At 41.3% G+C, this 18,419-nt stretch overlaps 1 protein-coding gene across 1 annotated transcript in view; it reads right to left on the reverse strand.

The window, feature by feature from the left end:
* PPP1R15B (protein phosphatase 1 regulatory subunit 15B) overlaps positions 1–18,419 on the reverse strand; it is a 28,257-nt gene continuing 9,838 nt past the window's right edge. The window contains exon 2 of the mRNA XM_089669396.1: positions 1–3,681. Coding sequence (XP_089525522.1) covers positions 3,484–3,681 — 198 coding nt within the window. The 3' untranslated portion in view covers positions 1–3,483. The remainder of the gene's footprint in view (positions 3,682–18,419) is intronic.

Raw genomic sequence — 18,419 nt, forward strand, 5'->3', positions numbered from 1 at the left:
TGACGAGCAGAGAAGTAAAGAACTTTACTGTAAACATTTCACTGTATGATCACTGTATTGCATGCTTTATTTTCCAGGCCTTATAATTCACATTACAATGCACTTTGGATCATTCCTTGTTGCCCACTGAGGACATTGCGTCTATTCTTGCACATGTGCAATTTGAGATCGGAGGAGGCTTGTTTTTGTTCAAGAACAAGCCACCCCAGATATTGTATGGCGAATGCACAAGATCAGGTTAGATTTCCCTGGAAGGCACAGGCCACCAGTGTCTTAAGGAAACCAGGAAAACCTCAAATAAAACGTAAACTTACCAAAAATTATTTGAGTGTACAATTGACTTTTACAACATTTATGAATGGGCATGCAGTGCTACATGCACCATGTTATTTTGTGCAGTGACAGCCTTGGACCCACTAGCTAAATTTATGAGCACCAAATGTAATTTAATAGAAAAGGTTAAAGTACTGCAAGTCGCACATCTTGACAAAACCCCATAAAAGTGGTATGACCGTCCACATAGAGAGTTTAGTCATGGGGGTGTGGCCTGGTTGGAGTCTGGGCTGTCATACACTTTCTTACAGGGTTTTGCAGAGAAGTGCAACCTCCAGGACTTTTCCCTTTTCGATTAGATGTCTAGAGCTGGGACGAGCTCCGTCCTTGTCTGCAGTTGCTACATAAGAGGACCCCGTGGAACCTTGAATGGCACCTGCCAATTTAGTTCGGGTGACCAGATATAATTCTTAACATTTAAATCAAACAACATTTTTATATACTGAAGCTTACCGTTCCTTAGATGTGGTGGTTACATTCGTTTTATTTTTTTCAGTACAAGTACACTTTCCGCAAGCATACAAAAATACCTCTTTGATCTGGCCAGAAATCCAGTTTCCGTGTACCCCAATGTGCAGTAAACTAAAATCTCAATGTTATCAGCCTTACCAACTATTTTATGTAAACTACAAACCCCTCGCCCTATGTAATGAAGATGAGGAAAGGAGAGGCGTTTGTAGTTGAAATCAGAGCAGCAGCCTCAGATGACAATGCTGCGCCTCTACACATACAGTACAGTGTTGTCACCCTAGGACAAAAAGTGGTTTACCAGCAGGATTATCAGCTAACTTATGAAGTAAAAAAGAAAGCTTTGGGGAAAAAAAAAAAAACTAATGAAGTCCCACAACTATGAACTATTAAGCTTGAAAGGCACATTTCTATTTTTAGGTTTAGACACTTCAAAACACAAATATGAAAGGGCTCTGATAAGCTTTTGGCAAGTATTTATATTACTTTTAGTAGATTCCACTATGAAAAATGAGTAGCAACTACAAATTTCCATCTCCTTTGTATTCAGCTAGCCACAGCTCACACAGGTATTTGCATTGCAAACTTAAAATAGGTTTCTCTTCTGTTCATTTTAGGACACAGCATTCATTTTTTGGACAGTAATAGCCAAACAGTGCAGGAATTCATACATGAATTTGTATTGGCTAAAAGCAAAGTCCTGCACAACCAAAAATGTGGCCAAATACTGAATGACAAAGTAATAAATAGCTTTAAATCTAAAAAGGAAGCAAATATAATTTACACATTTATTAAAGTTCAAGGTTAAAAAGAAAATATTTGTGACAAGACCATGATCACCCGTTTACTCCACAAACTAAAGGCAGGCATAGAATCTGTGTTAGAAATACTTAGATACTTTGCCTGCTGCAGGAATGCAAATTCAATCAGACATTCTACAGCAAAATCAAAACTGCAGGGAGTAGTCAAAACCTTCCAGGCATCACTGTCCCCACCCTAACATTTATTATATTGCAGCTTACCAATTCTTAAAATGTGACAAACGTTTGCTGTACCTGCTTATGTTAGCTGGCACTTGGCTTCAATTTGTTTGTATTTAAATCTGCTAGTACATCTGACACTCCCCTCCACTAAGACTGAATTGCTGCTATCCAAAGGTGCTCCCATGCTGCTTCGTCCATAATGGGGGCACTCTAATACATAAGGTGTGTTACCAGACAGATCACCAGGTGAAAACAGAAGGCAATTAAATGATAAGGATTGGTAAGCTGCAATATATTACATTCTTGGTTTTGGGTTTAATGCCACTGCATAGTAAGTATAGTATGCAGCAGCTTTTAGAGATTTTGTTTTCTTTTTCTTTTTAAGAGTTTTGTTTATGTTGTTGAAACATACTGGTGCCCGAAGGCTCTCAATCTCACAGTTCTGGAGGTACCCAGTTGTAGTATTACTACAAAGAGATATCTATAAGTCACATCACTGCAACAGGCACGGACTTTGCATGTACCAACTCACTACCTGCCTTTAGTTAGCTGAATATCAGGTGAGGACAGGGTCTCTTTAAGTTTAAACTGTGCAGGGCTTACAGGATGTTTTGTTGTTGGTTATTTCATTACTCATCTGAACTATAGATAAATTTAACAGTTAAATGTGTATGTCCAGCCAAAACCATTATTTTACTTGAGGATAAGTTAAAGTCAGGTTTTTACTGCTATGCTGGGCTCCATTGGAAAAATGTAACCTCACTTCCTGTCCAGCTGACATTTTGCTAGGCAGGAAATAGGGGTCATTCTACTGAAGGAAAGCATTTTTATTTTTGTGTTCCTGTTGGAGTAGAAGGATAAAACCCATCAGATTTTTATTTATGTCTGTGCCCCTGTTGAAAATGTCATACTTCCTGTCTGGTGAAACTGCTGTCATCAAGACAGGAAGGGAGAGTAAATCTAGGTGCAACAGATAGCAGCACATGTACAGTCTGTGCATGTAGCAGGAAAAGGCCAGGTAGGTGAAAAAATTAAAACTATACTATATGGAAAAACAATTTAGAAACTGTTAGCACCTGGTACACAGCAAACTAAAAAGGCAGGCAGTGAGAACAGCATTACCCAATATGCTTCTCTTTAGTGTAATATGGGAAGGCTAAAACCAGTCAGAATTTTATTTGTCTGTGTACAGAGCTTCCCTCACTTTTTTTTCCTCTAGCAACGCCATTGTGAGCAGGACGGAAAGTGAGGGTAAAGCACACACTAAGCCCTGGATAGCAGTAAAAACCCCATCAGGAGTTCTAATCTTTTCAAACTTTATCCATAACTATAATTCAAGGTTTGACTTGACATACACTTTAAGGTTTGCCTATTCTGTTTTGGGGACCACTAAGCTTTTTGCATTAGGCTCCAAGTCCACTGCATCCATTAAGATAACTGCTTCAAAATGCATTCACTATGTGACAGTGTTAAATTACAATCAAGAGTTAAAATGAAGGGACCTTTTGAGATAAAAGTAACATCGTACATAAAATAAGAATGCCAATTAAAAGGTAAAATTAATTTGACATTAGCAAATATAATGCACCACTTTTTAGACTTAGGATGATCGCTTCCATAAAATATATAAGTAGACATTTATTTCTGTAAAAACGAACGAAATTCTGCAGAGTCTGAGGCATAAAACCCCTGGTGGGGGCTAGCTGCTCCATGGTCCTTGCATTCTCTCCCATGCCCTTTGTCTGTGATCAGGTGTCAAGCAATGTCCAATAACAAATTCTGTTTCCTTTATACGACGCTGAAAACGGCAGTGGTCCCGGGCAAGCTCCTCCCAGTGACCTTTCCGTTCTTCTTCACCGCACACATAGTGAATGGTGACTTTTTCATGGAAGGTAACCTATAAAAAAAAAAAATATACATGATGAAAGACGTAGAGAAAACCAAAGTAACCTATTCAGTAGGAGCTAAGATTACCGTTTCAATGCAGTAGATTAAGGATCCCCTGCACAAGGTCTTGTGCAGAAGATTCACCCCTTTGACAGCTACCAGACATCTCTTTGCAAAGTGCTACATCTGGCTGACTGATGCTGCTTGTTAGTGGGACTAGAGCTGTAAGAGTGGTTCCTGATCATGTGATCACAATGTCAGCTAATACAGTGATCCTAGGTACGCTTGAAGAAATAAAATAAACAAATAAATGGTTCCAGCTTGCAGAGGCAACTGGAGCCTGTAGATTGCTCCTGTTTAAAATAGATGTGTGAGCTAATCTAAGAAACATATTCAGCAAAGCTTTTCAATACATGCATATTCCCATGTTACATCTGTTTAAAAACACTGCAAGTGCTAAAAAATAACTGATAATTCTTCTTGAAATGCAGTCAAATTCTAACTTGAAGTTGTGGAATAATGCAAGGTAATGTACATGTATAGGACAGCTGCAAGGATTTTTTTTTCCCACACACACTTTATTACTGTAATTGTCTGATAAAATTACAGTTTTAGGAACAAAACGCCATGCAAGTAAATACATTGTTATAGCAGTAACTAGTTACTAAGAAACAGCATGTGTGAGGGTTTACATACACATTAACCCAGTGGTTCTCAACCTTTCTAATGCCGCGACCCCTTAATACAGTTCCTCATGTTGTGGTGACCCCCAACCATAAAATTATTTTCGTTGCTACTTCATAACTGTAATTTTGCAGTGGGAGGAGTAGTGCCACATCATTGGTGTCAGTGGAAGGAGTAGTGCCCCATCACTGATGTCAGTGGGAGGAATAGTGCCCCATCGTTGGTGCCAGTGGGAGGAATAGTGCCCCATCGTTGGTGCCAGTGGGAGGAATAGTGCCCCATCGTTGGTGCCAGTGGGAGGAATAGTGCCCCATCGTTGGTGTCATTGGGAGGAATAGTGCCCCATCATTGGTGTCAGTGGGGGGAATAGTGCCCCATCATTGGTGTCAGTGGGGGGGGGGAATAGTGTCCCATCGTTGGTGTCAGTGGGGGGGAGGAACAGTGCCCCATCGTTGGTGTCAATGGGGGGAGGAACAGTGCTCCATCGTTGGTGTCAATGGGGGGAGGAACAGTGCCCCATCGTTGGTGTCAGCGGTGGGAGAAATAGTGCCCCATCGTTGGTATTAGTGACACAAATGATTGGGCACTATTCCTCCCACTGACACCAATGATACTTACCTTGCTGACCCCTGCTCCAGCCTGGGCTCGCTCTCTCACTTACCTGTCAGCTGTCTTCCTTCTCTGGCCGCTCTCCTCTTCACTTACTCCGGCAGCTCCCTCGATCTTCTTAGATCTACGCGCGCTGCCGCTCGGCTCCTCCTCTCCAAGCTCCACCTCCTCGCCTGTGATAGGCGGCCTGTGTGCCTCTCCTGAGCTACAGTTCCGGTGGCCAATCAGCGGCGGGGAGGCGCAGCTGTTGTGATCCCGGAGGTGTGGCCAGGTGACAGGGCAGCGTATCATCCCGCCCACACATCGACTGAGTCAGAGGAGCGGTGTCTCGGTTCCTAAGACCATCGGAAATATGTGTTTTCCGATGGTCTTAGGCGACCCCAGTGAAATGGTCGTGCGACCCCCAGGTTGAGAACCGCTGCATTAACCACTTTCGCTCCTGAGGATTTACCCCCCTTCCTGACCAGGCCATTATTTGCGTTACAGCACTGCATTAATTTAACTGACAATTGCGCAGTCATACAATGCTGCACCCAAATAAAATTTACATCCATTTTTCCCCACATTTTTCTTTCGGTGGTATGTGATCACCTGTGCGTTTTTTATTGTTTGCCCTATAAAAAAAAAAAAAACCGACAATTTTGAGGGGAAAAAAAACTATATTTTTGACATTTTGCTATTAAACATGTCCAGTAAAAAAAAAAAAAAAAAAATCAAATTTAGGGCAAAATGTATTTTGCTACATGTCTTTGCTAGAAAGAAAAAAAAAAAATCACAATATGTATAAATTTATTAGTTTACGTGAAAGTTATAACATTTACAAAATGGTGGTATATATACTGGGATTTTTATTTTTACTAGTAATGGTGGCAATCAGCGACTTATAGTGGGACTGCGGCGGGCATTCTGACACTGGGGGAACTGACTTTGTGTCACTGACATCCCCAGTAACACCAAGTCAGTTGCCCCAGTGCTTTAATTAAAATAAAAAAAAAAAAAAAAAAAAAAAAAAAGCACTGACTGTACTAATAGCACTGGGCACAAAGGGGTTAACATGAGGGGCAATCAAAGGGTTAACTGTGTGCTGGTTTACATAGAGCTGTGTCCTTCACTGTAAGCACACTGATTTTCATGGCTATGCTGTGTACAGCCATCCAAAGCAGTGTGCACAAGCTGACAGGGAGAACGGGAGAACTGTTTTGTTTACAAACAGTTCTCCCGGTTGAAGATGCTCGGCAATCACCGGGCACCGGCAAGTAATCATCGGCCGGTACCCGGTGATTGACAGCAGCAGCCGCCGCGAATGGCGGCGCAGGTAGGGCACGCGTGCCCCCTACCCGAAGATGCAAAGTCACAGATATATACGTGATTTTGCGCACCCATGATGCCCTGTAGCAGTATATCTGCTATAGGGCGGTCGGGAAGCTGTTAAACAAAAAACTAAAGTAAACAAAATAGCAAATTTTATGATTTGTGTATAAAATTGTAACAGCAGTCAAATTGCATAAAATGACTCACTAGTACCAGTGAGTTTTGTCCAAGATTTATGAACATACCTTTCAATTTGCCTTCACATAACCACACACCATGATAAAAAGGGCACTGTTGTGACTATAGATTTCCAATGGCACTTTATAACAGTAGTGTGAATAGTCAAACAAAATGTCACAAACATTTAAAAGAAAAGCGCATAGGAATTATGCCAAGTAGTTGCAGTAACAAAATGATTACAGTGGTTGTAAAAGTTTGTCGTTTTTTTTTTTTAAATTAAAATGCTTCTAAGCGCAAAGGGTTTTTTTTTTTTATTACATTAAATGTATTCTCTGCATTAAAATGAAAAATAAATAAAAAACTTACTGAGGGGGCACTCTGAGAAGAGGAGGTGTGGAGAGAATGCATTGAGGTATAAAAACATTTTATGTTTATAACCACTTTAAGTGCCCCTGTCAGCTGCTACTTGCATTTTTCCAGTATTGTGTACTGTCCTCCAAATATCCCATTGAAAACATTTTACTTCAGGGCTGTGTGCTTAAGTACCAGCTAAATTATCTGAGTCATTGTGTTTAAAAATGCAGAGTCACGCTAGTTCAAACATCGCCATATCTCTGAAGTGCATACAATGCTGACAAATAGCTGCTTCCACGTTGCCATTACCTTGATTTCCCTGTCCATTAAAGCACAATATATTGATTCTTTATAAAAAAAATGTTCTCCTTTGCAGGAGTCTGAAACTTTTACTGAAATGAAGTAACCAGATACTTTTAACTTTTTACTAATGTTTGGAAAAGAAACTATTTGAGAAAACCAATATTTACAGAACATTTGAAGTATCATAAAGTATGATGAAGTATTAAAGCATCATAAAATCCTCTTGGAATTAAAGAGGAAACTGTATCTGAGCACCGCAAACCAGAAACATTTAAAAAAACCTCCAAAACACACAGCAACACACATTTAGAATACTTCCCAGAGTGGATGCAGCATCGATCTGATGCTGCATTCATCCCCCGCTGGCTCTGCCCCGCTCCGTTCTCCCCTTTGCTCTGAGTAGAGATATGTGACTGTCAACACATTTTGCATATGTGCCTTAACAAGTGGGAGGCACATATGCAAACTGTTGTAATTCCTACACCGTTCACCTGATTTGGATGTAAATACCCTCAAATTAAAGCTGACAGTCTGCAGTTAAAGCACATCTTGTTAGTTTCATTTCAAATCCATTGGTGTGGTGTATAGAGCCAAAAATGTTAGAATTGTGTCGATGTCCCAATATTTATGGACCTGACTGTATATGAAAAAGTGCTCTCTCCACCACTGTCAAGGGTTGCACCTACCAGACCTATATGTCTATCTAGGTACAGATTAGGCAAACAAGGCTTAAGTCAGGTACTTAGGCTGCTATCCACTCACATGGATACATAAAAGAGCATAGGAGAACTCCAATGGTGCTATAACTTTGTATAATTTTTTTTAAAGTGGTAGTAAACTCCTTTTGTATGCCTTTACCTACAGGCACATCAGAACAAGATTTCCTGTGTAGAGTATATGTGGCAGCAGGATGCAACAATCAGCCTGCCAGCCAACAGTTCAAATCCTCAGACTGCTCACAACCCTTCCATTGCTCAGGAGGCACAGGTCCAAAGTTCTTCCCAGCATCAGGCTCCACTGCCAACATTTTGTCTGTAAAATACTTTTTCAAGGGAGATGACAGGTGCTGGAAGGGCTACTTCTAATATACCCGTACCCAATCCCTGTCGGGATGGAGTCTTCAAATGGCATACATGAAAACATTCTAATACTAGTTATACACTAGACGGAAAAATCTTTCAAACGCATTTCGGAAAAAAAGAACACACAGTCGTGACAGCAAACGATATTGCCATCATGCAATGACCAATTTTCAAACAATAAATTGTTCAATAGACATACACACACTGGCCATTTTATTTGGTACACCTTGCTAGTACTGAGTTGAACCCCATTTTACCTTCAGAACTGCCTTAATTCTTTGTGGCATTGATTCAACAAGGTGTTGGAAACATTCCTCAGAGATTTTGGGCCATACTGGCACGATAGCATCATGCAGTTGCTGTAGATTTGTTGGCTGCACATCCATGATACGAATCTCCCATTCCACCGCATCCCAAATGTGTTCTATTGGATTGAGATCTGGTGACTGTGGAGGCCACTGGAGTACAGTTAACTCACTGTCATGTTCAAGAAAACAGTTTGCGATAATTTGAGCCTTTGACATGGTGCATTATCCTACAGGAAGCAGCCATCAGAAGATAGGTACACTGAAATCATAAAGGCATGGACATGGTCAGCAACAATACTCAGGTAGGCTGTGATGTTTAAACGAGGCTCAACTGGTACTAAGGGGCCCAAAATGTGCCAAGAAAATAACCCCCACACCATTACACCACCAGCCTGAATAGTTGATGCAAGCATGGATCCATCCTGCCTTGTATGTTGTTTACATCAAATTCTGATCCCACCATCCGAATACCACAGCTGAAATTGAGATTCATCAGACCAGGCAATGTTTCTCCAATCATCCATTGTCCAGTTTTAGTGAGCCTGTGCGAATTGTAGCCTCCATTTCCTGTTCTTAGCTGACAGGAGTAGCACCCGGGGTGGTCTTCTGCTGCTGTAGCCCATCTGCTTTAAGGGTCGACATGTTGTGCGCTCAGAGATGGTATTCTGCATACCTTGGTTGTAACGAATGGTCATTTGAATTACTGTTGCCTATCATCTCAAACCAGTCTGCCCATTCTCCTCTGACATCAACAAGGCATTTTCGTGCACACAACTGATGCTCACTGGAGGTTTTTTTTTTTTTTTTGGACCATTCTCTGTAAACTCTAGAGATGGCAGTAGATCAGCAGTTTCTGAAACTCAGACCAGCCTGTCTGGCACCAACAACCATGCCCTATTCAAAGTCACTTAAATCCCCTCTTTCCCATTCGGATGCTCAGTTTGAACTTCAGCAACTTCGTCTTCACCACGTTTAGATGCCTAAATCCATGGAGTTGCTGCCATGTGATTGGCTGATTTGCAATATGTGTTACCAAGCAATTAAACAGGTGTACCTAATAAAGAGGCCTGTGAATGTATATAAAACGTTTTTTGTTTTTTAAACATATCCGCAATACAAATAGTCTGATTTTTAAGTGAGAAACACATTAACCATTCAATTTATCATCCATTTGGCAGATGTTTTCCAAACTTTCTCTTCTATTTTTTTTTATTCAAAAACGTCACTACCGATTTTCGATTGGTGCAAATTAACCAAATGAAAAACAAATGAACTATGCAAATAACAGATTTTCAAATGATTTTTCATCTAGCGTATGGGCACCATTTGTGGGACTCTGTTACTGCAATACAATGTAACTTTACATGTGCACATAACAAGCACTGCCATAGAATACAAATGCATCTTGAGGTGAAACAAAGTAAGTACTTTATTGCCAATCGTCACCAAAATGAACGACACCAATCACATATACACTGCTCAAAAAAATTAAAGGAACACTTTTTAATCAGAGTATAGCATAAAATCAATTAAACTCCTGGGATAATCTAGTCAGTTCAGTAGCAGAGGGGGTATTAATCAGTTTCAGTTCCTTTAGTGTTAACATTAACAACAGGTGCACTAGGTGGGCAACAATGAGACAACCCCCAAAACAGGAATGGTTTTACAGGTGGGAGGCCACTGAAATTTTTTTTCCCCTGCTCATGTTTTCTGACTGGTTTTCAATAGTTTTGCATTTGGCTAGGGTCAGTGTCACTACTGGTAACATGAGGTGATACTTGGACCCTACAGAGGTTGCACAGGCAGTCCAACTCTTCCAGGATGGCACATCAATACATGCCATTGCCAGAAGGTTTGCTGTGTCTCCCAGCACAGTCTCAAAAGCATGGAGGAGATTCCAGGAGACAGGCAGTTACTCTGAGAGCTGGACAGGGCCAAAGAAGGTCGTTAACCCATGCTGCTCATTTGTGCAAGGAGGAACAGGATTGAGCACTGCCAGAGCCCTACAAAATGACCTCCAGCTCAATTGGCATTTGCCATTGAACACTAGAATTGTCAGGTCCACCACTGGCACCCTGTGTTTTTCACAGATGAGAGCAGGTTCACCCTAAGGACATGTGACAGATGTGAAAGGGTCTGGAGAAGCCATGGAGAACGTTATGCTGCCTGTAACATCGTTCAGCATGACCGTTGGTGGTGGATCAGTGATGGTCTGGGGAGACATATCCATGGAGGGACACACAGACCTCTACAGGCTAGACAATGGCACCCTGACTGCCCTTATGTATCAGGATGAAATCCTTGGACCCATTGTCAGATCCTACGCTGGTGCAGTGGGGTCCTGGGTTCCTCCTGGTGCACGACAATGCTCGGCCTCATGTGGCAAGAGTATGCAGGCAGTTCCTGGAGGATGAAGGAATTGATACCATTGAATGGCCCCCACACTTGCCTGATCTAAATCCAATAGAACACCTCTGCAATATCATGTTTCAGTCAATCCGACGTCGCCAGTTCGCACCTCAGACTTTTCAGCTCAGTGATGCCCTGGTCCATATCCGGGAGGAAATACCCCAGGACACCATTCGTTGTCTCAATAGGAGCATGCCCAGATGTTGTCAGGCATGGATACAAGCATGTGGGGGCCATAAAAACTACTAAGTACCATTCCAAGTTGCTGCAATACAATTTCATCAAAATGGACTAACCTGCTGCATAATTTTTTTCACTTTGATGGAAATTAAAATGATTAACCTACAGCGGACTGAATTCAAAGACACCCTGAAAATGAAATGATGGAGCATCTTTGCGTTCCTAACACATTACCCAGTCCATATCAGTAGATATCCAGCATAATATTTTTCCCCATTGAGATCTGATGCGTTTTCAAAGTGTTCCTTTAATTTTTTTGAGCAGTGTACATACAGTGTTGATATTAAATGTATATAAATAATACTACAAAAATTAAATTAACCACTTAAGCTCCAGAAGATTTTACTCCCTTCATGAACAGGGCATTTTTTGCAATTCAGCACTGCGCTACATTAACTGACAATTGTGTGGTCATGCAACCCGCATAAAATGTATATAATTCTTTCCAACAATTAGAGCTTTCTTTTGGTGGCATTTGATCACTGTTGGGTTTTTAGTTTTATTTATAAATATATTTCAAATTTTTTTTTTAAATACATTTCGTCACAAATTTAGGTCAAAATGTATTCTGCTGGAATTTTTATTTTTTCATACTAGAAATAGGGGTGATCAGCAACTGACAGTGTAACAGGCAATCTGATACAGACATCTCCAGTGACACTAATACAATAATCAGTACTGATACTGTACATGGTCACTGTACTAATGACACTGGCTGGGAAGGGATTAACATCTAGGGGCAATCAAAGGGGTTAACTGTGTACATAACAATGTGTAATGTGTGCGGCTTTTAACAAGCAATGCAACTGTTTTACCTCCCTGTCCCTGCTTTCTCTTGTCATTCACTAAGCCAATCAGCAGGTCCTAGCCATAAATCATTGGCCAGGACCTGTTGACCGACTTGTGCCGTAGTGAATGACAGTACAGGTCGAGCAGCGCATGTCCCCTACCCAGAAATGCTGAATCAGGTATGTGATTCAGCGCAGCGTGGCCGCAGTCAAACTATGGTGGGCTGCCCTGAAGTGGTTAACTAAACATTTGCCAGTTGACTGCAGGAATGAACATTCCAACATATACTCATATTAGTTAATAAAAAGTACAAAACATCAAATTCTGAAAATTTTAAATATCAAAAATGTAATCCAATGATAAAATCACCTATTACCTCAAATAAATGGCCTTATATCTCCTTACAATGGAAAATGTTTAATTCATTTTGTAATATTTGCCCCAAAGCACCCCCCATGTTGAGGGCATGTGGCCTGGTATGGTTCGGGGGGGGGCTTCTTGCTCCCTTTGCTGACCTGCATGCTTGGATAAGGGTCTGGTATGGATTTTGGGGACCCCCACGACTTTTTTTTTTTCAAATTTTGGCGTGGGAGTTCCCCTCAAAACCCATTCCAGACCCGAAGGACTAGGTATGGATGGGAGGGGTGACCCCCAACGCCGTTTTTTTAAATTTATTATGGTACCGGTTTTTAAATGTAATTACCGCTTTTATTTTCCTTCACTATAGCTTAGAGATTCAGCTGTCACTTTCCCCCAAGCTAAAAGAAAGTTTCCTTTTAGTTTATTTCCCCAAGTTAAAAGAAACAATGTTTCCAAGGAAAGTGACAGCTAATTCTGAGAGCTACAGTTAAGAAAAAAAAAAAAAAAGCTGGTAACTGCATTTAAAAATGAGCACTGACATACACTTCGTATTACGAAAAAAATTCGTAAACTAAGGCATTATTTTCAATGGATTTTCATTCGTAAACTGAAAATTACATTAACCGAGGCGTTTGTAAACCGAAGTACACCTGTATGTGCAAAAAGAGCTTCAGGCATGTCAGAGACAGGTTCTGCAGGACAGACTGTAGAAATATGCTTGCAGCCCCTGCATTCTAAGTCAGCACTTATGGCAGTGATCTTTTACATAAATTACAACATAGTCACAGAAACTCTCCCTAGAAAAGGCAGAGGTGGAAATCACGCAGGATAGGACCAACGAAGACTCCAACAAATGTGTGGACTCAAAAGGGGAAAACTGATCCAGGTTGCCTGTGTCTGGTCCAAAAGGAGAACACTAAAATACACCCCAGAGCAGTTAATGGATAGGAAGTGAGCTAAAACCAGGGTGGATAAAAATCAATGATTTAAAAAAAAAAAAAAAAAAAAAAAAAAATCGGTTTTTGATTTAAATCGGATTTTTTTTTTTTAAATAAAATGCTTTTTGAGGAAAATATATTACCATCCAAAGGTTATTCCATTGTGAAATAAAGATTAGGTTTTTAATTATGTAGAATAAGGCTGTATGTGTTTAATTTTTTTGGTAAATAAATTCCATTAATTCATTCACAATGTCATGCTCTTCCAGAGGTTTTTGTAAGATTATTGGGCAGTTTCTCTGCCTACAAGATTTTATCACAGATGCTTGGTTTACTTTTGCAGTTCTCAAAACTGAATTTGACTCAGCGGAGATCACATGCCTCTTCTTCACAGCAAAAATGTTATAACATGAACAGAGTTAAGAAAAAGACCTTAATCCTAACTTCTACAAACCTATGAATACAGAATCAACCCTTTCAGTGCTAAGTTTCAAGAAGTTCAGTGAATAGAATAGAAACAATATTTTTCTGATTGTTTGGAGTGGAATAGATCTGCACAAGAAGAAAGTGAAACTAAGTGTGAGGAGGAAGGGGCTGACAGTCTAAGTTTCTTAAAATATGTATATTTTGTTTAGCCAAATTAGTTAAACATGGATGTTTGTTTAAGCAAATAACATATGCTGTAATGTTATTGTTTCAGTTGAATAAATCTATTTAAATTGTTATTAAGGTAATGATTATTTTTCTCCTTCCTAAGTACAACAGAAAAGTTGTCTAAATATGAATGATTAACCTATTAAACTGGGGATAAAAAAACTAATATGAAAAGTTGTTATTCTAAAAATCTTCATCTACTTGCATATTAAAGTTATACCAGCAAGAATTAGTCTTTATGTAGAAAACTATGATTTAAATCAAGCCTTACTGACTAGTGATTTAAATCAAATCCACCCTGGCTAAAACCATAGGGTTGAGCACAAAAACTAGCTGGAGCTGAGGCTAAGAGACTTTGGGGTTTATTTACTAAAGCTGGAGAGTCCAAAATCAGACTCCCTTCTGCATAGAAACCAATCAGCTTCTAGGTTTCATTGCCAAAGCTTCATTGAACAAGCTGAGGTTAGAAGCTGATTGGTTTCTATGCAGAAGGGAGTCTGATTTTGGACTCTACAGCTTTAGTAAATAAACCCCTTTGTGTCCAAATCACTGTAGGTAGTAAGAAGGACTGATGCTGGGATCGCCGCGATGAGCTGGCTGTGCTTCTACTTAAGTTAAAGTGTGGTAGAGGATGACTGAAAAAAAAAAAATAAAGTGCTGATGTATTTCACCGTTTACTGATGCTCTTGAGTGAGTTTATATATTCTGTATGTTTTCTTGAAAACTATACAATTTTTTTAATAAATAAGAAAAAATAAGCACATGCACACAAGCAATCATGGAGCAGAAGCAGCAACACCAATGTGTTCCCTAAAGTGCTAACAATTTAGATTGTGTTGCAGAACCATTCTTTCAGCTTCTACCTTACTGGGATTCCCCAGGGACTGAACAGAACACACCCAGTTGCTTTGCACCACTCTTGCAGCACCAGTCCCGTAAAGCACTTGAGACACTGATGTGTCGGGAGCACAAGTAGACCAAGTATTACCCCTCAAGGGGGATAACTCAGGAGGCAGAGGGTACATGCCAGGTTCCCAGAAAGGAAGGAGGCAGTAAGTGGTCAACAGCAGTCTGGAAAGCATCTTGTAAGTCGCAGTCTAGACAGTCTTCGCCTTTCTGATTGGCTTATATGGATATATTACAGCCCTGGATCACCAGGTGCCTTTAAAGTGCCAACAGCAGAGTCCAATGCCCTAGGGCAGTGATGGCGAACCTTTTTGAGCCCGAGTGCCCAAACTGCAACCCAAAACCAACTTATTTCTTTCAAAGTGCCAACACTGCAATGAAACCTGAATATCGAGCTTTTGGTTTAGAAAAAACAACTCGTACAGTAGTGCAAACTAATTAATAGTACAGGGATGACCAGAGACTGCAGACACGGTACAGGAGATGACCAGAGACTGCGGACACGGTACAGGAGATGACCAGAGACTGCGGACACGGTACAGGAGATGACCAGAGACTGCGGACACGGTACAGGAGATGACCAGAGACTGCGGACACGGTACAGGAGATGACCAGAGACTGCGGACACGGTACAGGAGATGACCAGAGACTGCGGACAGTACAGGAGATGACCAGAGACTGCGGACACAGTACAGGAGATGACCAGAGACTGCGGACACAGTACAGGAGATGACCAGAGACTGCGGACAGTACAGGAGATGACCAGAGACTGCGGACACAGTACAGGGGATGACCAGAGACTGCGGACAGTACAGGAGATGACCAGAGACTGCGGACAGTACAGGAGATGACCAGAGACTGCGGACAGTACAGATGACTGCTGACCTTTGGGGAGGGAGGGGGAGCGGGTACCTGAATTTGACAGGTACCCGCTCTTACTTCCGCAGTTTTTCTTTGATCTTACCTGTTCCTCTATCCAGCCGCGCGCTGTCTTCCCGGCTTCTGTAGTGTGCGCGCTCGGCGGACAGCCGGATGCCCAGTGCGCATGCGCGAGAAGTGCTGCACTTTGTGATTGGTCCAGCGGCTTCTGGGATCTGTCATGTGCCCCAGGTACCGCCTTACCATTCACAAAGAGCACCGCTTCTTGCGCATGTGCACTTGGGACCCGGCTGTCACGCACACTACAGAAGCCGGGAAGACAGCGCGCCGCTGGATAGAGGAACAGGTAAGGTCCCACTGCAGAGCTGAGCGGCCGGCCCGGTATTCTGACACGGCGGCGGTGGAAATACCGGACCGGCCGCTCTATATTCGCTCCATAAGACGCACTGACATTTTCCCCCCTTTTTTGGGGGAAAAAAAGTGCATCTTATGGAGCGAAAAATACGGTATTCTCCTGGCGTGCCCACAGATAAGGCTCGGCGTGCCGGCTGTGGCACGCGTGCCACGGGTTCGCCATCACTGCCCTAGGGTAACATTACAGGCTGGCCCTGCATCTTCCTTATTGTGGGATGCAGGTACAACCACCAAAGCAGCTGATCTGGAAAGCTTTGCAGTGAACAAGGAAACATGAAAAAAAACAAAAAAAAAAGTCTTGATAATAAAAAGGTAACAAAGTTGCACTCTTTTCTATGAGGAGAAAAGACACCCATTCACCTTGGACACTAGTATAATGCTGAAGCATGATGTGAGTGGGAGGTGTTATACTGCCTGTTCAACAATTTTCTTGGGGGCTTACTCCCACTGAAAATCAGTGCCGAGAGGGGGCTTTTACTACTCCCACTGAACACCACTATATTTGGGGGTGGGGGGTGCTATTATTACTCCCATTAAACACTCTTGTTGGGGGGTGGATTTTATTAATCCCACTGAACACTAATGCAGGGCATTTATTCTTCCCTAATTTTTTTTCCCCACTGACAAATGCAGGGCTATGTCCACTATCACTTTGGGATTTTATTGATTACACTAACCACTTACGCTTGAGCATTTTTCACTCCTCCAGACCACCTATGATGACAAGGAGGCCAGCTGCAGACGACCCCACACTACTACTATTGATTAACATAATGAGACTGATTTACTAAAGGATTTGATAATTTTACCACAATAAAATGTTTGAAGATTCACTTATCCAATAACGTGAAAAGAAAATCTCCGATTACTTGTTTCTGTTACATATCAGAAAATTCAAAGGAATGTATTCAATGTACATCTGTTCTCACATCCCTTAGTAAGTCAGCTTCAGTGCCTCACATTCCCTTGAAACTTGCCCAGGAGCTGTAAATAAGCACTTCCCTTTTTCCCCAGGTAGCCTAAAATGTTAATATAAATAACCCTATTGACCTTCTGAGAAATACTGCATGAGACTCCAGTGTTTTAGTGCAGGCAGAAGGCACATGCGCATACTGCCCCACTGCTGGCAGCCTGTAAAACACAGTGGATGAAAGTTACTGAGGCTGGACAGTGCACAGAGTTGTACTGACGTTAGGGGCAGCACATGTCCAGGGATGAATGCCCATAAGGCCCGCAGTCTATGTTCTGGACTTTTGTCCCTGGGCGCATACTGTTCTAAAAATTAGTGCCACTATGTTCACGGTCCTGCCCGTTGCAGCCACAGCAACTTTAAGCCTTATGGAGTTTTTCTGGCTGCCAGCAGTGGAGTTAGACAAGTGTGCCTGCATCTTTTGCCCACACCAAACTGCCAGGATCTCATACACCTGGACTACACACCCAGTGTGCATGAAGCCTTATAGTTCAGCCATATGGTTAAAATGTTTTTATCAAACTCTTAAACGTTCTTTGATGTATTCAATTTGGCATGTCCAGCAACCTGATCACACAACAGCTATAACTACATGACCTGTAAAAAGGATGCATGCATTTTATTATTACAGGTATAAATTTCCATGCTGTCAAAAGTGTAACAAACAGCATTTCTCACACACAGACTTTTTATGTTTTTATTACACATAAAAAAGGTGTCACCCAGCAAAAGCTACTCAGATACATCCTTCAGAACAAATATATTAAAGTTACACTAAACAATGTGCTTATTTTCCATAAAACCTACACACATCCACTACCTAATGGCCTTGCATCTTCTTTTTCACTACAGTGGGTGTTTTTCTACCTCCTTGTAACATCTACCAGGTTGCTTTTCTATCTTTTTCTGAGCTGTAAAAAGTGAGCAAGAGGCTGATATGAAGTCAAATACAGTTTCTAACACTACTACTAAATGATGCATTACAGATTGCAGAGCAATAATTTAATGTCGCTTATATGTGGAGTTCAACTTCAGTACAGTCTTCTGTAATGTGTTGTTAAACCACTCCTGCTGACCTTACACTTATATGTGGTAGCATAGAGATGAAATTTATTCCATGCTGCCTTATATGTGTGTATGACTGGTGTTGGCCATTGTCACATCAGTCTGGAGCTGGCAGGACAGGCTCTCCATAACATGAGTGATTACATTATCAGGAAAGCCAAAAGGAAACTTCTCCAGCATTTAGATTTCCTTAAAGGGCCATTAGGAAACGTTGGACAGAAAAAAAAAAACAAAAAAAACAAAACAATTATGCATTTGTAAACTTACATATAAGCATTTGATGCAATCTGTAT

The sequence above is a fragment of the Staurois parvus genome, unplaced genomic scaffold, assembly GCF_062004578.1.
Source record: "Staurois parvus isolate SC_StPar_1 unplaced genomic scaffold, SC_StPar_1.0 ptg000074l, whole genome shotgun sequence".
In the NCBI taxonomy this organism is placed as follows: Eukaryota; Metazoa; Chordata; class Amphibia; order Anura; family Ranidae; genus Staurois; species Staurois parvus.